This window comes from Oncorhynchus kisutch, linkage group LG10, assembly GCF_002021735.2.
Source record: "Oncorhynchus kisutch isolate 150728-3 linkage group LG10, Okis_V2, whole genome shotgun sequence".
Classification (NCBI taxonomy): Eukaryota; Metazoa; Chordata; class Actinopteri; order Salmoniformes; family Salmonidae; genus Oncorhynchus; species Oncorhynchus kisutch.
Genome location: NC_034183.2, coordinates 62163231 through 62186595, shown reverse-complemented (window position 1 = coordinate 62186595; position 23365 = coordinate 62163231). Strand labels below are relative to the sequence as shown.

Below are 23365 nucleotides of genomic sequence, written 5' to 3'. Positions count from 1 at the left end.
GTGTGAGTCAGTGGTAGAGGCCGAGGAACAGTGCAACCTGAATGCTCAACACAATGTGAAAACAACAGGACCATACACTGCACACGTCCCTGTGTGAATCAAAGGCAGGCCACATGAGTGGCTATGACCACTCACTCTCACAGAAAACACTGAAAAGGCTATGCGGACACTTCTGACCCTCAAACCGATATTTAATTTCAGAATTTGTTCAAATTATGTTAAGGGTTAGGGTTTGGATAATTAAGGAAAACAATGTAAAAGTAATTTCAGGTCAGCAGTGTTCTTACAGTCTCTCTCAGAAAACACATGCAGGGCAACACATTGAAAGTGTAATGTAAAAGAGAACACAAACAGGCTATATATACATTCACACACAAAATGCATGCACAGACTAATTTCACCAAACTTTCCCACAGCTCAATCATGGTTAAAACACAGACTTTTTGTCAGCTCTTGTGGAAATAGAACCAGTGTAAGTCTTACTTCCCTCTTTTCGAGCAATGGAAAAAACTCCCAAGAGCACCACGTAATTAGATAATAACGGCCTTCAGAAAACATGTAAAAATCATGACCAGCTCTACTCCAAGAAATACAAATAGCATGGGCTTTAGTGAACCTTAAATATTCAACCAGACATTGCATTCTAGCGAGAGAAATCAGTAACGCAAACTTTTAATCCAAAGTGACTGCTGTCATATTCACACACAAAACCTACTGACTGAATACTGAGGGAAAGAGGTTTAAAGATATCTTGATTTCACATAGTCGATCTTTTGAATCTGGATTATAGAATGATTTATATTTCTGTAAAAATACATTGTCATGTTTATGAAACACAACAAAAGGCTTACACAGCAGCATGAGGCGATTAATGCATGTTACGTTCCAATCCCACCAATGGTGGAGCTTTAGATAACTAGTTATGTAAAGGGTGTTTTCTAAAAGCAGGCGGAAATGAGGGTGAAATAAATTGCTGTGTAGCACCAGCTAGTCGCTAAACATCTTCGCAACTGTTTGGATTAAAGAATCCTATTTCGACTTTAAGAAGCCTTCAGTGTATATCCTGTGATTGACATACAGTTTAGCAATCACTGACATGTACAAGCATTTCTTTCATCAGCTACACCACCAGACTGTAGGCACTGACATCACAGCACAGCTTCTGGTTTGAGAGGGCAAACTCACAATCTTGTTCAGAGGACAGAGACTCATACAGTCTAGGCTTCAGCCACCCAGAGACTAACAGTGACACACCGAGAGAGAGGTGACACAGAGACGATACATTGTGTGAAACACAAGGGCTCAACAGATGCTCCTGTGTGGTGGAGGGGGGATAGAAAATAGAATACAAACACCAGATCTCTCCATGCTGGTGCACTTAAGGCGACTTTGGGGGCTTTGAATAACAAAGCCTCAACACAGGCCATACACTCGTGAGAGAGACCCCTTGTCTCAAAAGCAGAGATGCTTAGGCTAGGCACTAGCAGGCAGTACTGGAGATAGATGTTGAGGAAAGCATGCCTCAGACACTGATACTCAATCTTGGATGGATTTTTGAATGCAATACCCTGAATGCAAACTAAACTGGGTTTAATAATTCAGTAGACAGAAGAAACAGATACTAAGCTTTAAAGAGGTGAAAGTTACACATTATCATGATAAATACCTTCGAATAGATTGATGATTAATTAATCACAAGACTACTCAGTCTACTCTACAGTATGTGAACCTGACAATTTGCATAAAACTGCACAGACTTGGAAACAGAATGGCTGAGCTACCTAGTTTCCTTTCCCATTTTTTAAATATCACACTGACAGCTTTGTCTGATATGATAAACTGACTGATGCTTTATCACATATCAAAATGTCCAGACTGAATGGAAGCAGCAGGCTATTTGGGGGTGTTGAGGTTAAGATTCACGTGAGGCCTATTTATGTGTTAATTTCCTTTCTGTGCCGTAGAACCAGTCATACAATAAGTAGACTTTATCTGAAGTGATTGTTCTGTACACAGAAATGATCACACTGCTGTTTGAAACATAAGGCAGACAAAAAAAGCCCATCTTGAGCACTAGCCATGTAGCAGGCCATTTAAAATGTGACCAAATCTACCTTGCAACTAGTGACTCTCAGCCCTGCTAGTTTGGGAGCAGGCCAAACCTAAAAAGGACAAATCCCACACTCCTCAAATAGAAAGCGGACAACCTCTAACGGTCACAACGAACGGCAGCTTGCCAAAAGGCAGAACACAACCCCTGGATTTCAAACTGTTGGTTTATAATCTAGGATTAATCTTTTTAAGTGTAATAATCCGGCTATGCTCACTACTCTTTGATGATTACCTTACCTCAGGGGAACAATTGGTCTGAAGAAAAACCCGTCTTAGCAAATAATGGTTACTCCTTCAAGGTTTAGGCGGATGACAATAACTGAAAACATTATCGTATGTGCATTGCACATGTAGTAACTCTGCAATGTCATTTGCATGGCAGTCAATGAAAGGTATATCTCACCAATATACGCCCCCCAATAAACTTGCTAAACCAAAGCAGCCGAAAATAGTCTGTCACATGGGAGATGGTGCGCTCAGCTTCATTTCGTGGTTTAGCCTACATGCTAAACATGCAACGATGTGAGGCACCTGTGGTCATTATGGTGGATGGAGAGGATATGTTCTGTCCTGTCCCACAGAAGAGTCATCTGGAGGGGAGAACATTCAGACATGTGTCCTGCTATCAGTAGAGTGAGGAAGGGGGGGTAAGAAATTAAGAGTGATAGTTGGAGAAGAGGAGACTTGTCAAGTGAACGGACTACGGTTCCCCTCAAACCTGGTGGCGCCAGATGAGGTAGTCATCAACCAAGCACCGCCTCCCCATTTCAGATTCTGTCTCCCCTCTATTTCTGTGAATGACTCTGAAGGGAAAACCTCAGTGAGTGACATTGGCAAGTCACTGCTACTGCAGAAAAACTGCTGTTCTGGGGGGTGTTGCTCTAAATAGGCCGACCACTGTTCTGTTAATGACCCCTCTTTCCCAGTCAGATCACCCACTGCACTCATTCACACCAACAAAGGCAATTATGATGAAACGGTCACTTTTTGACAGCACACCTTTCGTTTAAACAAAACCTTCCATACATATTTGCCTGTTGTAAGAAAGTTAATTTTTGGACATAAATGCAAAAACATTCACGTGCTCAAAGTTCACCTATTTTGTATACCTGGTCATACAATGAAACATCAATGTCTTCAACACTGGAAAAGATAAACGGTTGAGATTGATATAATTCAAAAAGTTGACAAACAGGATTTTCTACCTATTTTATAATTTCGAGATTTTTAAAAAAACCTTTTTTCAAGTGCCTTTAACCTTAAAATGTCAATGATCTAAAAACACAGATTTTTGGTAGAACGGACATCTTTTTGGTAGAAGTTAAAATATGAATTGCAATGGTATACCAGGGAAATGGTGGTCTGATCCAAACAAATAAAAAAAATTCTCCCCAATTTCGTGGTATCCAATTGTTAGTCATTTCTATCTTGTCTCATCGTTACAACTCCCGTACAGGCTCGGGAGAGACGAAGGTCGAAAGTCATGCGTCCCCCGAAACACAACCCAACCAAGCCACACTGCTTCTTAACACAGCGCGCAAACACCGTGCACCTGGAGACCTTGGTTAGTGCCCGGCCCGCCACAGGAGTCGCTGGTGCGAGATGAGACAAGGATATCCCTACCGGCCAAAAGCTCCCTAACTCGGACGACGCTAGGCCAATTGTGCGTCGCCCCACGGACCTCCCGGTCGCGGCCGGTTAGTAATGTGGAGTTTTAACGCTGCACCTGGCTGAACGCAGAGTCTCTGGTGGTACTGCGATGCAGACCACTGCGCCACCCGGGAGGCCCTACACCAATCTTTTTTTAAGGTGTCCAACTGATGCACATCTGTATTCCCAGTCATGTGAAATCCATAGATTAGGGCCTAATTTATTTATTTCAATTGAATGGTTTCCTTAGGAACTGTGACTCAGTAAGTTCGTAAAAAATGTTTCATTTATATTTAGTATTATTTTATTTATTTATTGTAAAGTAGTTTGACAACCCTGTTTATAGGGTTGGACAGGTGCAGTGAAATGTGTTGTTTTACAGGGTCAGTCAGTAGTACGGCACCCCTGGAGATTTTAAATGCTATCAAACTCAACTGCTTATCTTTTCCAGTAATGAAGATATGGATGTCTCATGGTGGGGTGTGCAAAATGGCCAAACATGTATGGAAAATGTTGTTTAAATAAAAAGGGATGATGTCAAAGTGACTGAATTCAAAAAGGGCTTCACCCGTAAGTGAGAAGCACCAATCATTCTACTGAGGACCCCCTGGTGATTCCTAGAAATTGAAGCCAAAACATGTCAGCCAAAGAACAAAAGCAGCACAGAGAAAGGATTATGACATGCAAGGTTCCAGGGACAGAGCAGGAGGAGGTGCTAGCCAAATGCACTTAAAGAGATTCTCTAGGACAATGGACCCTAGACCTCCCCATGCTCTGGTAGTGCATACTCCTTTCACATTCAAACTCATGCCTCTGCAAGGTAGACAGGCTGACACTGAATTCATATATTCCCAGACTAAAAAGAAAAGTTGACTGTACCTAGTCTGCATACAATCCTTTTCATATTTATAAGTAGCAATATTCAAGAGGCATGAGAGAACTCCTCAAGATCTTACTGACACATACGAAGGGCTGGATGAAGGGAGGCAGAATGGACAAGGCCATTTAAACATTTCTACAGATATAATGAGACTTGTTCTCATATGGCAGGACCTACTTATTACAAAGTTAGCACTTAGATGAGTGCTGAAATTAAACCGTACGGGGGGAGAACCTTTCAAGTACATGGTTTTTAGATACCCATGCAATCAAAATTAATTTGGTTACTTCGCTCACACCAGTATTCCACGGGTCTTTCTCTGATCTATCGATGATGGTGCCGAGGCCATTTGGGCGCATGGCGGTCTAGCCTGTGGCTTACGCAACTCCTACAGGAATTTTAGAGTATCGCTGTGCTGCAGGCTTTGCGTTCTGCCATCAAGCTGCTCGCCGCCTCACCCTCGCTGTCTGATTAATATTTATGCAGAGCTCGGTGCTGCTGGGGGCTTGGGCGAGGGGGGTGTCCGATCACAGGGGCCCAGCACCACGCTGGCATCGGAGGCTAGGAGGGACGGGAGTATATCTCTGGCTAGCCTACTCCTTGTATCCCCAGCGTTGGACCTGTCCTAAAGCTACAGAGGGTACTGCATATGGCTCAGTACATCACTGGGGCCAAGCCCCCTGCCATTCAGGCCCTAAATACTAGGCATGTCAGAGGAAGGCCTAAAAAAATAGTCAAAGACTCCAGTCACCCAAGTCATAGACTGTTCTCTCTGCTACCGCACGGCAAGAGGTACCGGAACGTCAAGTTTAGGTCCAAAAGGCTCCTTAACAGATTCTAACCTCAAGCCATAACACTGCTGAACAATTAATCAAATGGCCACCCAGACAATTTACATTGACACCGCCGGCACCCCTTGTATATAGCCTCTTAGTTATTTTATTAGGATACTTTTCATTTCATTTTTCCCTTTAGTTTATTTAGTAAATATTTTATCAACTATTAATTGAACTGCATTGTAGGTTAATTTAAGTGCTTGTAGGTAAGCATTTCACAGTAAGGTATAACTCTTTGTTGTTTGTGTCACACTGATTTGCTTTATCTTGGCCAGGTTGCAGTTGTAAATGAGAACTTGTTCTCAACTGGCCTACCCGGTTAAAAAAAGGTGGAGAAAAAAAGGTCTACAGTTATATTCGGCACGTGACAAATAACATTAGATTTGAAATGAAGAGTATTGTGTTTCTATGGTTATAGGGGTCTTGTGTAAGAGACCACTGTGCTTAACTAGCTTTAAACATTACTTAACTATGCTTTAAAACCCAGAAATGAGCTGGTCAAGAACATATTTTCTGAATATGACTCATGTTGAAGAGACTGGGTGGGTTTTTAAAATAAGTGGGAGATGACTACTGATACTGTTTCAACAGCAGTGTCCTCTCCAACTGCATGAGAGGCAGGTGGGTACCTGTTGCCTGTCAACACACACCGCTATTATGGTGCAAGAACAGGGACAGTTTGCACTGGTGTGTTATGTTCATCAAGTGTCCCAGAGAAAACATCTGTTCACATTCATCCATGACATTAAAACAAAAATAGTGCATGAGGCATTCTGATGGGGTGTACGGAGTAGTTCAAAGGATTTAAAGTGTACAGAATCTTACAAACATGTAGTTGCTAGCAAGAGAGAGGTTTAGCTCCATTTGCCACACACACACAATCGTTTGAAACGTAAATCAGATAAAACATATGGCTGGTGTGCTTAGGCGGTAAATTTACCCCCTCTTTACCTAAAACGAAGTTGAAGGATTGGCATTTCAATACCGTGAAATAAACCCATCCGCAAAGGCCTTGTGTTCCCAGTGTGGAGCCCTATCACTCTACTAGGCCTAAAGCTTGTATTGAGCGTACTGTGATGTTGGCTTATTCATTGAATATGGTGTAGCTTAAGATACCGATACTATATTGTGTTTGAAGCAAGGGCTGAGGAAAGAAAGTGCAAAGAGGAACATTGCAGAAGGCAACAACTCTGACAAATAAACTGTTGTGTTGCTGTTATTTACTAGACGTGGGGCAATAAGGTCTTTGATATTTTCCATGATAAACATTTTATTGTAGCTGGTTTGCAATAGAAAAACATGTTTGTGTAATTCAAATGTATTTTTTCTTGACAATTGGGGGGCATATGATCACAGAAAACCAATTCGATGTGCCCCTAAAAATATAAGTAGATTAACAACCTTCGATCAGGTGAATTATACAATCCTTTAAAGAAGATAACTAGCCGTTACCAAGCCTTGCAATTAAATAATTTGAAGACAAAAAAAATGCGCTCATCCTACCTTTAGAACTTCCCCACGTTTAAAACTTAACTCGTCGTCAGCAGTGGCTTTGAAATCATATTTGGCAATGGCCTCCATGGTACGGATTGTTGGATAACTGTGGGTTTAGGGTACTTGTGAGGGTGAATGCTGTTTTATTCCCTGTCGTTGATGTGTGGAGACCAGTAACTTCAGTATAAAAAAATAACTGTTCAAGAATTCTGTGATCGGTTGCTTGCTCCGAGTCGCTCCTCCCGTCTATGACCCGTTCCTTTAGGGATGGCTCCTCACATAAAGCTCACAGAAGGTATCTGCAAAAAAGGGAGAAACATGCCACAAATTAATATCTAGCATCTCTGTTTACGTCTGGGTGTTGTGTTGGTCGACCACTGTATGATGATGGGACTGAAATTGAGATGGGTGGAGCTCGTTTTGCATGGCTGGTGCCCCGGGTGGACGGAGGATATTAATTTTTAGACCATTCCATTGGTCCTAAGTGAAATCTCAACCCACCTGGAGCACCTGGCAATGCAAAACGAACTGTACCAATGTCAGAATTAAATCCACACTAGTGGTTGGCCAAGATTTGACAATTGACAGGCCATTGTTGGGTTAAGGAATGGGGGAGCGCTAAAGTCTGTAGCTACCTGTTGTAGTGCAACATTCCTCATGTGAATTGGTTTACTAGCCCTCCAATCAGATTCGTTGTTTACTAAACATTTCTTAGCCTGCTTGTTACACACAACAATCCAAACCCGCACTGGAATATACCATTTCTGCATCAATTCGATACTTTCCGCTACGTAGGTCACTACTAGTTACCCAGGCTTACTTACCAACTATGCTAAGTACGTTATATTAAGTGACTAACTAGCTAGTTGGTGAACAACATCTTTGTAGGTTATTATTTTAAGATGAACGTTATTGGGAGGCTTTCTGGCAACTCTCGTTATCAGTTTGTTTATATCTGTGACACAGCTTCCACTTGTAGGAAAGTCAGTTAACTAACGTTAGGTACCCACATTAGGGCCAGTGATATAGCCAATTCTACTACAATTCTGCTAAATTCACTTATGTTGGTTGTACTGTGAAACACCGTTTACAGCTGTTTTGAATTAGAGCTATGAGACAGTTCAAACGCTAGACATGTGAAAGCGGAAGCTAACGTTAGCTAGCAACTAGCCAAAACGAAAAAGCTAGCCGGCTATTTACCTAGCTACTAGTAACAACAAACAAGTAAAAGACACCAACCTATTTAGCGAACAGTGATTTGTTTAATATCCAGGTTAAAATGTTTGTGTGCAGTTATGCATGTGAATTCGTCGTTTCTAGGAAAGACTGCATGGAAAGCAGGTAGGCCTATTAGCTAGCTACAGTACTATAGCTAACCAAAGCAAAAAACGAAGAAAATACTTTCGTATGCTAGCGGGTACTGTAACTGGCTGGCTAGCTTTGGCTTAGTATTCAGTAGAACGAGACAAAAACTCACCCGCCAGTTAACCTGTGAAATGTAAACTTCTTGCTTGATCAAATGTCCTTATTGTTTAGAATCCACACTTTATAGTTTTGTTAGTGGAGGTAAATATACAAAATCCGTCTGTTTTTGCTTAAACTCGAACTAGCCAGCGACGTTTATTTCCGCTTCCTTCCAGATGCTTTGGGTGCTGCTGCTGCTGCTTCGGCTCCTGCCTCGCGCTGTGAGCAGAGTGTCTGACCAGCCCATAGGTCTCGTCTGCGAGCCACTTGGACCGTCTATCGCGATACTTTCACCTAATAGCTAGCTGCATAAAGCTCTGTGGTTGCATTGCTCTTTTAAAAAACAAATTCAAGTACAGCGAAAATATATGTATCTCTGTCTGTCACATAACTTTGTTATGCCTGATGCAGCAATAGGCAATATAGATTAAAGTGTTGTTGTACTATTTAAAACACATTTCGTTTACATAGCTAGTTAGATGGTGAAAACATAGGAAAGTGCGTCACCTAGTGGCAAATGGCTTCCACTATGGTCTACACACAAAATAATAATGCTCACACCCTGGTGTCAAGGGACGAAAGGCAATGAAATTAATGATTGGAATACAAATAGCTACATTTAATGTCAATGTCCCCCTATCCTTGTGGCACGTTTTTTGTTCTTAGTTGTTGTCAATCCAACAAACGGTGCCATCACAAACGGGCATCAATCTTGACAGTGGCACTGTGTTACTTGTGCACCTAGGCACTTACAAACAGGTATCACACATAGCCTATTATTGCTACGATGCAAAATCAGTTGTCACTACGTGTCTCTATGTACCCCTCCTCTTTTTCTCTGCCATATAGGGCAGGATGCGAAGCCACCATATGAAATGTTGGCAAGGCACATCACTGTAAACCTCACAGGCTCTCTTCCAAGAAGTATTCTTGTGTGAGGGAGTGCTTTGATTAGCAACACTACTGGTGTAAAGATAGAAGAAGAAGACCAATTGGATTTTGAGGAGAGGCTACAGAAATAGAAGCAAGAAAAGGTCAGTTTGTACATATTCACCCCGTGTCCACTGAATTACATTGATTGATTGATTAATTGATGTACTAGAATAATTGGAGCCTGGTTCATCACCAATAATTACAATGCACAGCATAGACAAGGGCGCCCGTGCCTTTCTTTGGGTCTAAGATGTTTACAATTCGGGTTGTAAAGAATGTTGAGTAGTTACAAATGTTTCACCTTTATATTTTTGAGACCGTGATGAGGAGAAGGAATTTCCCGAATATATTTTGATGTCATTACAACAATTCTTGCCACTATGAAATAATACATTTCACTATTCGACTGCATCTATTTGAGCACGAAGTGGGTTTTATTGACAGTAGCCAAGCAGCACAACAATAGTATAGCCTACTGATGACAGAATATTTATTTCTATAGTCTACTCTGATGGTAATTAGGCCTACGTTATTTGCCTGTTTTCACATCATTTTTTCATTTAGAGCCCATCCATTTGTTGAGCTTAGTCTAACTTCGAAATGGACTTCGAAAATGTATCGAATGAGAACTGGTCTCAGACGTCTCTCCCATCATACAACTCACCCGAAAGTCCAGCAGGTAGGTAGCCTGTGATTTTCCTGATTTCATGCATGAATGTTATAATGTAAAATCAATGTTAATTAATTCAATGTTATCCTCGGAATTTAGTCCTATGACTTTTACTTTACATTCGAATGAAATTATTAAATGTAAACGCGTGGTTTAAATAAACAACAAGGCCCGAGATGTGGTATATGGCCAAATACTACAAACCCCCAAGGTGCCTTATTGCTATTTTAAACTGGTTACCAACGTAATTAAAACAGCAAAAATACATGTTCTGTCATTCCCCTAGGATACCATCTGATATACAACTGCATTCAGGGCTTGAACCACCCAGTTTATAATTAGCAATGAATATTAGCACCACATGAGTTGGCAGCTCCCATCTCTGAGGATTAGTTTGGAGTCTCTGATCTTTGTGATGTAGCAGCCAGGAGTGACAATATACTGTTAGTAAAAATCAAGACTTACTGTATGCAAGCGAACACCTGTCTGAATGACACTGCAACATGAGACTGAATGTAATTTTCCTGTCATACTTACAGAAAATGATGTGCCCTACCACAACATCCTAATGCCCAGCATTTTCGGTGTCATCTGTTTCTTTGGGATTATTGGCAACTGCATTGTCATCTACACCATTGTGAAGAAGACCAAGTTCCGAGCCCAGCAGACAGTGCCGGACATCTTCATCTTCAGCTTGTCTTTAGTGGACCTCCTCTTCCTCCTGGGCATGCCCTTCCTCATCCACCAGCTCCTGGGCAACGGTTCCTGGTGCTTTGGTGACATCATGTGCACGGTCATAACCGCCTTGGACTCCAACAGCCAGATAGTGAGCACCTACATCCTCACCGTCATGACTCTGGACCGCTACCTGGCCACGGTCCATCCCATCCGCTTCAACCATGTGCGCACACCCTGCGTGGCGGGGGCTGCGGTGGGTCTGGTGTGGGTGCTCTCCCTGGTCTCCATCACTCCCGTGTGGATGTATGCTGGCCTTATGCCCCGTGGGGACGGCTCAGTGGGCTGTGCCCTCCTGCTGCCCAATCCAGCCACTGACACCTACTGGTTTACCCTCTACCAGTTTGTGATGGCCTTCGCCCTGCCTCTGGTCATCATCTGCGTGGTGTTCTTCAAGATCCTTCAGAACATGTCTGCCACAGTGGCCCCCCTGCCCCAGCGCAGCTTGAGAGTACGTACACGTAAGGTGACCCGTATGGCTGTGGCTATATGCCTGGCCTTCTTCATCTGCTGGGCTCCATACTACATCCTGCAGCTGGCCCACCTGGGGGTTCAGAGGCCCAGCTTTGCCTTCCTCTATGTCTACAACATTGCCATCAGCATGGGTTACGCTAACAGCTGCGTCAACCCATACCTCTACATTTTGCTGAGTGAGACCTTTAAGAGGCAGTTCATTGTGGCCATCCGGCCGAACAATCGGGTCTTCGGGTTGAACTCTGTCATGGCTGACGGTAGTGTGAGTCTGAGACTGGCCCCAGAGTGTAATCATCAGTCCCAGTCCTCCAGAGACCTACTAGTACACAACATGCTGCCTGTCACTGTGGCTGTGCACTGAGTCAGGAGCCCTAGCCGAGCCCCATCCCTCAGCCCTAGTTCCATGAATCTGGGCTCTCTCTCAGCTCAGTGGGAAGTGGTGCCCCCATCAGACAGTCATGCTCCCAATGTGTATGACAGGGTTAACGTGCAATGTATGTAGAAATGCTGAGTGTGTACAGTATCTATTTTGTACACAGCAGTACTGTGTTTATAAGACACTTTTCCCTACAGGGACATTCAACTTCATCCTATTAATCCTATCCTATCATGCTCCCATGAAGGAACTGTGAATACAGGGACGTTGTACTAGTATTCAGTAGGCAATTGAACTGTAGGCTATTAGTAACAATGTGAACTTTTATAAAAGGAAGTCAGCCCACAGTTATCAATAACACTATTTTGCAGTTCTGTTTCAAGTGGTAACAATTTGTATTTCGTTTTCTTTGATGATTTGACAGGTTTCCACTGCAGTTCAATGTGTTAAAACAGGTTTCTGTGTAGATATGTGATATTCTGTGATTCTGTCATTGGTCCGTCCAGTCAGTGATCTGAGAGGCAGGGAAATCACACCTTGTCGTAATGTCATCTATGTCTATACTGGAACCTATGTGATGACTGTGATCATTGAGAAAGTTGTGACGTATTGATGTATTATTTTGGGCTATCTTCTAATATGTTGTCCTTAGTCATTTTGTAATATTGAATATGTGCAGCCTGTCTATTACCATGTAATGTCTGTGATCACCAAGGAAACCTCTATGTTGTTATCTTTGGGAAAATAATAATGTGCTGATGCACGATGCAGTGTTGAATGACTGCAATTGATCCAAAGGGATTTCTAGATGTTACAATAAAGAATTAAAGCATGAGACGTAAGAAAAACCCAATGCAATACAGTAGCAGCAGAACTGTCTGTGCTAGAGTGCATTTTGTGTATTTGTGAAGAGCTCTTATTCTCAGAGAAGGGGAAACACACATAAAAGAGGAAAAAGCACTCTGTCCAAACAAAGCAATATTTTACCTGATGGCTGCTGTAGAAGAGAGGCAGGTTATCTGCTGGTAATCTTGGAAAAGGGCAAAGTTATAACTGGGCTGGAAATGAACCATTTGTAGGGTAGTAATGGCTTGCTTTAGAAGGAGAACAATGCAATATTGAACACTGCCGCTCTCAAACCCAGACACCCATACATTACTATTGTTATTACATTCCCAGGAAAATTGGATTCCCTTCCAACACTGTCCAGAAATAAAGTACCTGAATTGGTGTTCAATCAAATAAATGTAGTACTAATTTGACAATACTGTGCACTTGTACGCATGTGTGAGGAGTAAACTGGAGGTAAAGCAAATCAAAATACGAAGGGAATCCAATTTTTGACCCCGCTTTACCAACTCATTAGTGGTATTAGAATGGATCCTGGTTCACTTCTCATTTATGGAACCACAACACTGCACCAGGGTACAAATACATTAATAATGCACATCAAGTATTTCATTTCACTCAGTAACTCAAAATGGCCATTACCAAAGGAAAACCCCAGATGAAAGCAATATCCTACTGCAATGTACACAAGTGGTTTTGGAATTAAGAGCTGTCCTAGTATAGGCTGCAGAAATAGTGATAACAACTGGGGGTTTCTCATACAAGTTCAGCACTATAGAAAGGGAAAGGGAAAGGGGGATACCTAGTCAGTTGTACAACTGAATGCCTTAAACTGACATGTGTCTTACCGCATTTAACCCAACCCCTCTGAATCAGAGAGGTGTGGGGGGCTGCCTTCATCGACATCCACGTCTTCGGGGCCCGGGGAACAGTGGGTTAACTGCCTTGCTCAGGGGCAGAACGACAGATTTGTACCTTGTCAGCTCGGGGATTTAAACATAGTAGAACTTCCAGTGTATGTAAATATTATATATTTACAATATTAGTATCATGGGCCTTTCCTTTTGGCATTCTCATTATGTAATATGTAAATGATGAAGGCAGTAGTGTATGTGCGTGTGCGTGCGAAGGTAATCAGAACATGCATATGCGCTATTAGGCAGGCACAGATACTAACCTAGGCGTCTGTTGACTTTTCCTGTGGTAATGGATTTGTGATGGTGTTGTTGTTGTTTTTTTACCCCTTTTTTCTCCGCAATTTCGTGGTATCCAATTGGTAGTAGTTACAGTCTTGTCTCATCGCTGCAACTCCCGTACGGACTCGGTAGAGACGAAGGTCGAGAGCCATGTGCCTCCGAAACACAACCCAACCAAGCCGCACTGCTTCTTGACACAATGCACATCCAACCCGGAAGCCAGCCGCACCAATGTGTCGGGGGAAACACCGTACACCTGGCGACCTGGTCAGCGTGCACTGCGCCTGGCCCGCCACAGGAGTCGCTGGTGCGTGATGAGACAAGGATATCCCTGCCGGCCAAACCACCCCTAACCCCCCCTACAATTGTGCGCCGCCCCATGGGCCTCCCGGTCGCGGCCGGCTTCGACAGAGCCTGGGCTCGAACCCAGAATCTCTGGTGGCACAGCTGGCGCTGACCGGTATGATTTTATTAGTAAAGAAAGGACATAAGCCCAAAACTACACATGAAAACTTTACCATATTACAAAATGAATGTCTGAACACATTAAAGAACAGAAATAATAACAGTAGTACTAACAATAACAAAAACATTAAAATGTTCACAATCTGTCAGTCAATTGTGGTTACATTTTGTGTGTTCTCATGCACATGTTGGACATGGTGGTTGTTGCATGTGCCTGGACTTGGGTTATAGATGAGTTGCAGGCACTCCACCCACTTGTCAAAATCAAGAGACCCACGTCTGCTTGGACGTCTGTCTGGTCTACCTCCTTCCAGTTGTCTTTGTAAACGCGTCTCCTCTCCAAGTTGGTCATGTTTATCACTATAGTTTTGATTGACTCTGTGAGGAACAGTTCGAAGCAGGATTTTATGTCATCAACCCTGGATATGGCGTATCTCGTTGGCCCTGGGGTCATCTTGATAACATTTTCAGTCGACCTCTCCTCTCAGGTGGGGATGAAAACTAGGACAAATTCCCATTCTTTGACCGGAATGTAAAAACAACCTCAGCAGGGCCCTCTTCCTCATCACCGGAATGTAAAAACAACCTCAGCAGGGCCCTCTTCCTCATCACCGGAATGTAAAAACAACCTCAGCAGGGCCCTCCTCCTCATCACTGGAATGTAAAAACAACCTCAGCAGGGCCCTCTTCCTCATCACTGGAATGTAAAAACAACCTCAGCAGGGCCCTCTTCCTCATCACCGGAATGTAAAAACAACCTCAGCAGGGCCCTCTTCCTCATCACTGGAATGTAAAAACATCCTCAGCAGGGCCCTCTTCCTCATCACTGGAATGTAAAAACAACCTCAGCAGGGCCCTCTTCCTCATCACTGGAATGTAAAAACAACCTCAGCAGGGCCCTCTTCCTCATCACTGGAATGTAAAAACAACCTCAGCAGGGCCCTCTTCCTCATCACTGGAATGTAAAAACAACCTCAGCAGGGCCCTCTTCCTCATCACCGGAATGTAAAAACAACCTCAGCAGGGCCCTCTTCCTCATCACTGGAATGTAAAAACATCCTCAGCAGGGCCCTCTTCCTCATCACTGGAATGTAAAAACAACCTCAGCAGGGCCCTCTTCCTCATCACTGGAATGTAAAAACAACCTCAGCAGGGCCCTCTTCCTCATCACTGGAATGTAAAAACAACCTCAGCAGGGCCCTCCTCCTCATCACTGGATTGTTCCTCATTGGTTGTCTCTTGGTCTGGATCATATTCTGTGTTGTCTTCAACTTCTGACACTTCCTCCTCTAATGCATCTTCACTGTCAGTTTCCTGGCCTCTCTCCCCTCGCCACCAGTGTCATGATCAATGATATGATCAAGAGCCTCACATACAGTATATCGTTTGGTCCTTGTGCTGCCACAGAATGAATTGTGAGCAAGGCCTCAAAAAAGCTTAATATACCAACTCTTTTAATATACCAACTCTTTTAATATACCAACTCTTTTAATATACCAACTCTTTTAATATACCAACTCTTTTAATATACCAACTCTTTTAATATACCAACTCTTTTAATATACCAACTCTTTTAATATACCAACTCTTTTAATATACCAACTCTTTTTCATCATAATATAAATAATTCCAGACTAAATTGTGATACATTGATTTAAGCTCTAAATCATTGCGGATCAGTCTTTTGAACAGGATTTGATACTCTCCAATGTGTACATTTTACAACGAATGCACTGTATAATTCAACATAGTGAGAGGAATACATGCGTTTCCTTACATGATGTTGCACCAGTGATTCCCTATCTATGATTATATACACCAAATGCAGAGTTTACAAAACATTAGGAACACCTGCCCTTTCCATGACATAGACTGACCAGGTGAAACCAGGGGAACGCTATGATCCCTCATTCATGTCACTTGTTAAATACACTTTAATCAGTGTAGATGAAGGGGAGGAGACAGGTTAAATAATGATTTTTAAGCAATGAGACAAGATATGAATTGTGTATGTGTACCATTCAGAGGGTGAATGGGCAAGATAAAATATTTAAGTGCCTTTGAACGGGATATTGTAGTAGGTGCCAGGCGCACCTGACATACACCTTGAGTATGTCAACAAATGCAACCCTGCTGTGTTTTTCACACCAATTTTTCCTGTGTGTATCAAGAATTGTTCACCACCCAAGGCCATCCAGCCAACGTGACACAGCGGTGGGAAGCATTGGAGTCAACATGGGCCAGCATCCCTGCGGGTACGCTTTCAACACCTTGTAGAGTCATTCATTAATTACTGCCTCAATCAAAACACAATAAAAATGACACATCTGTGCTGACTGAGCAGTTACATCCCTTCACAAAACAGAAGGAATGTGCATAGTCCTCCAGGCATATAGATAACATCTGTTTGGAGTGCTTATTAACTGATAGGCCGGACTAGTCACCTGCTTTATGGACATTGCATGCTGTAGGTGGGTATTATTACCTGCTTTACGGGCATTGCATGCTGTAGGTGGGTATTATTACCTGCTTTACGGGCATTGCATGTTGTAGGGGGTATTATTACCTGCTTTATGGACGTTGAATGCTGTAGGTGGGTATTATTACCTGCTTTACGGACGTTGCATGTTGTAGGGGGGTATTATTACCTGCTTTATGGACTTTGCATGATGTAGGGGGGTATTATTACCTGCTTTACGGACGTTGCATGTTGTAGGTGCGTATTATTACCTGCTTTATGGACGTTGCATGTTGTAGGTGTGTATTATTACCTGCTTTACGGACGTTGCATGTTGTAGGTGCGTATTATTACCTGCTTTATGGACGTTGCATGTTATAGGTGCGTATTATTACCTGCTTTACGGACGTTGCATGTTGTATGGGGGTATTATTACCTGCTTTATGGACGTTGCATGTTGTAGGGGGGTATTATTACCTGCTTTATGGACGTTGCATGTTGTAGGGGGTATTAATACCTGCTTTATGGACGTTGCATGTTGTAGGGGGGTATTATTACCTGCTTTATGGACGTTGCATGCTGTAGGTGGGTATTATTTCCTGCTTTATGGATGTTGCATGTTGTAGGTGGGTATTATTACCTGCTTTACGGGCATTGCATGTTGTAGGGGGTATTATTACCTGCTTTATGGACGTTGCATGCTGTAGGTGGGTATTATTACCTGCTTTATGGATGTTGCATGTTGTAGGTGGGTATTATTACCTGCTTTATGGACGTTGCATGCTGTAGGTGGGTATTATTAGCTGCTTTACGGGCATTGCATGTTGTAGGGGGTATTATTACCTGCTTTATGGACGTTGCATGCTGTAGGTGGGTATTATTACCTGCTTTATGGATGTTGCATGCTGTAGGTGGGTATTATTACCTGCTTTATGGACGTTGCATGTTGTAGGGGGTATTAATACCTGCTTTATGGACGTTGCATGTTGTAGGGGGGTATTATTACCTGCTTTATGGACGTTGCATGTTGTAGGGGGTATTATTACCTGCTTTATGGACGTTGCATGTTGTAGGGGGTATTAATACCTGCTTTATGGACGTTGCATGTTGTAGGGGGTATTATTACCTGCTTTACGGGCATTGCATGTTGTAGGGGGTATTATTAACTGCTTTATGGACGTTGCATGCTGTAGGTGTGTATTATTACCTGCTTTATGGACGTTGAATGTTGTAGAGTGGAATTATTACCTGCTTTATGGACGTTGCATGTTGTAGGGGGTATTAATACCTGCTTTATGGACGTTGCATGTTGTAGGGGGGTATTATTACCTGCTTTATGGACGTTGCATGCTGTAGGTGGGTATTATTTCCTGCTTTATGGATGTTGCATGTTGTAGGTGGGTATTATTACCTGCTTTACGGGCATTGCATGTTGTAGGGGGTATTATTACCTGCTTTATGGACGTTGCATGCTGTAGGTGGGTATTATTACCTGCTTTATGGATGTTGCATGCTGTAGGTGGGTATTATTACCTGCTTTACGGGCATTGCATGTTGTAGGTGGGTATTATTACCTGCTTTACGGGCGTTGCATGTTGTAGGGGGTATTATTACCTGCTTTATGGACGTTGCATGCTGTAGGTGGGTATTATTACCTGCTTTACGGGCATTGCATGTTGTAGGTGGGTATTATTACCTGCTTTACGGGCGTTGCATGTTGTAGGGGGTATTATTACCTGCTTTATGGACGTTGCATGTTGTAGGTGGGTATTATTACCTGCTTTATGGACGTTGCATGTTGTAGGGGGTATTATTACCTGCTTTATGGACGTTGCATGTTGTAGGGGGTATTAAAACCTGCTTTATGGACGTTGCATGTTGTAGGGGGTATTATTACCTGCTTTACGGGCGTTGCATGTTGTAGGGGTATTATTACCTGCTTTATGGACGTTGCATGCTGTAGGTGTGTATTATTACCTGCTTTACGGGCATTGCATGTTGTAGGGGGGGGTATTATTACCTGATTTATGGACGTTGCATGTTGTAGGTGGGTATTATTACCTGCTTTATGGACGTTGCATGTTGTAGGGGGTATTATTACCTGATTTATGGACGTTGCATGTTGTAGGGGGTATTAATACCTGCTTTATGGACGTTGCATGTTGTAGGGGGGTATTATTACCTGCTTTATGGACGTTGCATGTTGTAGGGGGTATTATTACCTGCTTTATGGACGTTGCATGTTGTAGGGGGTATTAATACCTGCTTTATGGGCGTTGCATGTTGTAGGGGGTATTATTACCTGCTTTACTTGCGTTGCATGTTGTAGGGGGTATTATTACCTGCTTTATGGACGTTGCATGCTGTAGGTGTGTATTATTACATGCTTTACGGGCGTTGCATGTTGTAGGGGGGGGGTATTATTACCAGATTTATGGACGTTGCATGTTGTAGGGGGGTATTATTACCTGCTTTATGGACGTTGCATGTTGTAGGGGGGGTATTATTACCTGCTTTATGGACGTTGCATGTTGTAGGGGGTATTAATACCTGCTTTATGGACGTTGCATGTTGTAGGGGGGTATTATTACCTGCTTTATGGACGTTGCATGCTGTAGGTGGGTATTATTTCCTGCTTTATGGATGTTGCATGTTGTAGGTGGGTATTATTACCTGCTTTACGGGCATTGCATGTTGTAGGGGGTATTATTACCTGCTTTATGGACGTTGCATGCTGTAGGTGGGTATTATTACCTGCTTTATGGATGTTGCATGTTGTAGGTGGGTATTATTACCTGCTTTATGGACGTTGCATGCTGTAGGTGGGTATTATTAGCTGCTTTACGGGCATTGCATGTTGTAGGGGGTATTATTACCTGCTTTATGGACGTTGCATGCTGTAGGTGGGTATTATTACCTGCTTTATGGATGTTGCATGCTGTAGGTGGGTATTATTACCTGCTTTATGGACGTTGCATGTTGTAGGGGGTATTAATACCTGCTTTATGGACGTTGCATGTTGTAGGGGGGTATTATTACCTGCTTTATGGACGCTGCATGTTGTAGGGGGTATTATTACCTGCTTTATGGACGTTGCATGTTGTAGGGGGTATTAATACCTGCTTTATGGACGTTGCATGCTGTAGGTGTGTATTATTACCTGCTTTACGGGCGTTGCATGTTGTAGGGGGGGTATTATTACCTGATTTATGGACGTTGCATGTTGTAGGGGGGTATTATTACCTGCTTTATGGACGTTGCATGTTGTAGGGGGGTATTATTACCTGCTTTATGGACGTTGCATGTTGTAGGGGGTATTAATACCTGCTTTATGGGCGTTGCATGTTGTAGGGGTTATTATTACCTGCTTTACGGGCGTTGCATGTTGTAGGGGGTATTATTACCTGCTTTATGGACGTTGCATGCTGTAGGTGTGTATTATTACCTGCTTTACAGGCGTTGCATGTTGTAGGGGGGGGGTATTATTACCTGATTTATGGACGTTGCATGTTGTATGGGGGTATTATTACCTGCTTTATGGATGTTGCATGTTGTAGGTGGGTATTATTACCTGCTTTATGGACGTTGCATGCTGTAGGTGGGTATTATTAGCTGCTTTACGGGCATTGCATGTTGTAGGGGGTATTATTACCTGCTTTATGGACGTTGCATGCTGTAGGTGGGTATTATTACCTGCTTTATGGATGTTGCATGCTGTAGGTGGGTATTATTACCTGCTTTATGGACGTTGCATGTTGTAGGGGGTATTAATACCTGCTTTATGGACGTTGCATGTTGTAGGGGGGTATTATTACCTGCTTTATGGACGCTGCATGTTGTAGGGGGTATTATTACCTGCTTTATGGACGTTGCATGTTGTAGGGGGTATTAATACCTGCTTTATGGACGTTGCATGTTGTAGGGGGTATTATTACCTGCTTTATGGACGTTGCATGCTGTAGGTGTGTATTATTACCTGCTTTACGGGCGTTGCATGTTGTAGGGGGGGTATTATTACCTGATTTATGGACGTTGCATGTTGTAGGGGGGTATTATTACCTGCTTTATGGACGTTGCATGTTGTAGGGGGGTATTATTACCTGCTTTATGGACGTTGCATGTTGTAGGGGGTATTAATACCTGCTTTATGGGCGTTGCATGTTGTAGGGGTTATTATTACCTGCTTTACGGGCGTTGCATGTTGTAGGGGGTATTATTACCTGCTTTATGGACGTTGCATGCTGTAGGTGTGTATTATTACCTGCTTTACAGGCGTTGCATGTTGTAGGGGGGGGGTATTATTACCTGATTTATGGACGTTGCATGTTGTATGGGGGTATTATTACCTGCTTTATGGACGTTGCATGTTGTAGGGGGGTATTATTACCTGCTTTATGGACGTTGCATGTTGTAGGGGGTATTAATACCTGCTTTATGGACGTTGCATGTTGTAGGGGGGTATTATTACCTGCTTTATGGACGTTGCATGCTGTAGGTGGGTATTATTTCCTGCTTTATGGATGTTGCATGTTGTAGGTGGGTATTATTACCTGCTTTACGGGCATTGCATGTTGTAGGGGGTATTATTACCTGCTTTATGGACGTTGCATGCTGTAGGTGGGTATTATTACCTGCTTTATGGATGTTGCATGTTGTAGGTGGGTATTATTACCTGCTTTATGGACGTTGCATGCTGTAGGTGGGTATTATTAGCTGCTTTACGGGCATTGCATGTTGTAGGGGGTATTATTACCTGCTTTATGGACGTTGCATGCTGTAGGTGGGTATTATTACCTGCTTTACGGGCATTGCATGTTGTAGGTGGGTATTATTACCTGCTTTACGGGCGTTGCATGTTGTAGGGGGTATTATTACCTGCTTTATGGACGTTGCATGTTGTAGGTGGGTATTATTACCTGCTTTATGGACGTTGCATGTTGTAGGGGGTATTATTACCTGCTTTATGGACGTTGCATGTTGTAGGGGGTATTAATACCTGCTTTATGGACGTTGCATGTTGTAGGGGGTATTATTACCTGCTTTACGGGCGTTGCATGTTGTAGGGGTATTATTACCTGCTTTATGGACGTTGCATGCTGTAGGTGTGTATTATTACCTGCTTTACGGGCATTGCATGTTGTAGGGGGGGGTATTATTACCTGATTTATGGACGTTGCATGTTGTAGGTGGGTATTATTACCTGCTTTATGGACGTTGCATGTTGTAGGGGGTATTATTACCTGCTTTATGGACGTTGCATGTTGTAGGGGGTATTAATACCTGCTTTATGGACGTTGCATGTTGTAGGGGGGTATTATTACCTGCTTTATGGACGTTGCATGTTGTAGGGGGTATTATTACCTGCTTTATGGACGTTGCATGTTGTAGGGGGTATTAATACCTGCTTTATGGGCGTTGCATGTTGTAGGGGGTATTATTACCTGCTTTACGGGCGTTGCATGTTGTAGGGGGTATTATTACCTGCTTTATGGACGTTGCATGCTGTAGGTGTGTATTATTACATGCTTTACGGGCGTTGCATGTTGTAGGGGGGGGGTATTATTACCTGATTTATGGACGTTGCATGTTGTAGGGGGGTATTATTACCTGCTTTATGGACGTTGCATGTTGTAGGGGGGTATTATTACCTGCTTTATGGACGTTGCATGTTGTAGGGGGTATTAATACCTGCTTTATGGACGTTGCATGTTGTAGGGGGGTATTATTACCTGCTTTATGGACGTTGCATGCTGTAGGTGGGTATTATTTCCTGCTTTATGGATGTTGCATGTTGTAGGTGGGTATTATTACCTGCTTTACGGGCATTGCATGTTGTAGGGGGTATTATTACCTGCTTTATGGACGTTGCATGCTGTAGGTGGGTATTATTACCTGCTTTATGGATGTTGCATGTTGTAGGTGGGTATTATTACCTGCTTTATGGACGTTGCATGCTGTAGGTGGGTATTATTAGCTGCTTTACGGGCATTGCATGTTGTAGGGGGTATTATTACCTGCTTTATGGACGTTGCATGCTGTAGGTGGGTATTATTACCTGCTTTATGGATGTTGCATGCTGTAGGTGGGTATTATTACCTGCTTTATGGACGTTGCATGTTGTAGGGGGTATTAATACCTGCTCTATGGACGTTGCATGTTGTAGGGGGGTATTATTACCTGCTTTATGGACGTTGCATGTTGTAGGGGGTATTATTACCTGCTTTATGGACGTTGCATGTTGTAGGGGGTATTAATACCTGCTTTATGGACGTTGCATGTTGTAGGGGGTATTATTACCTGCTTTATGGACGTTGCATGCTGTAGGTGTGTATTATTACCTGCTTTACGGGCGTTGCATGTTGTAGGGGGGGTATTATTACCTGATTTATGGACGTTGCATGTTGTAGGGGGGTATTATTACCTGCTTTATGGACGTTGCATGTTGTAGGGGGGTATTATTACCTGCTTTATGGACGTTGCATGTTGTAGGGGGTATTAATACCTGCTTTATGGACGTTGCATGTTGTAGGGGGGTATTATTACCTGCTTTATGGACGTTGCATGCTGTAGGTGGGTATTATTACCTGCTTTATGGACGTTGAATGTTGTAGAGTGGAATTATTACCTGCTTTATGGACGTTGCATGTTGTAGGGGGTATTATTACCTGCTTTATGGACGTTGCATGCTGTAGGTGTGTATTATTACCTGCTTTACGGGCGTTGCATGTTGTAGGGGGGGTATTATTACCTGATTTATGGACGTTGCATGTTGT

At 42.9% G+C, this 23365-nt stretch overlaps 2 protein-coding genes across 2 annotated transcripts in view; one reads left to right on the top strand and one right to left on the bottom strand.

Annotated features, from left to right (window-relative positions):
- LOC109898661 (growth factor receptor-bound protein 2) overlaps positions 1-8853 on the bottom strand; it is a 42989-nt gene extending 34136 nt beyond the window's left edge. Inside the window, exons 1-2 of the mRNA XM_020493715.2 lie at positions 8450-8853; positions 6982-7271 (exon numbers count right to left, since the gene is read on the bottom strand). Of these exons, the coding sequence (XP_020349304.1) occupies positions 6982-7059 (78 nt within the window). The 5' untranslated portion in view covers positions 7060-7271; positions 8450-8853. The remainder of the gene's footprint in view (positions 1-6981; positions 7272-8449) is intronic.
- Positions 7271-12459, top strand: mchr1b (melanin-concentrating hormone receptor 1b). Its single transcript, XM_031834582.1, has 3 exons — positions 7271-9470; positions 9934-10048; positions 10579-12459. The coding sequence occupies exons 2-3, from the start codon at positions 9970-9972 to the stop codon at positions 11607-11609; spliced, it is 1110 nt and encodes a 369-aa protein (XP_031690442.1). The 5' UTR covers positions 7271-9470; positions 9934-9969; the 3' UTR covers positions 11610-12459.
- The last annotated feature ends 10906 nt before the right edge of the window (positions 12460-23365 follow it).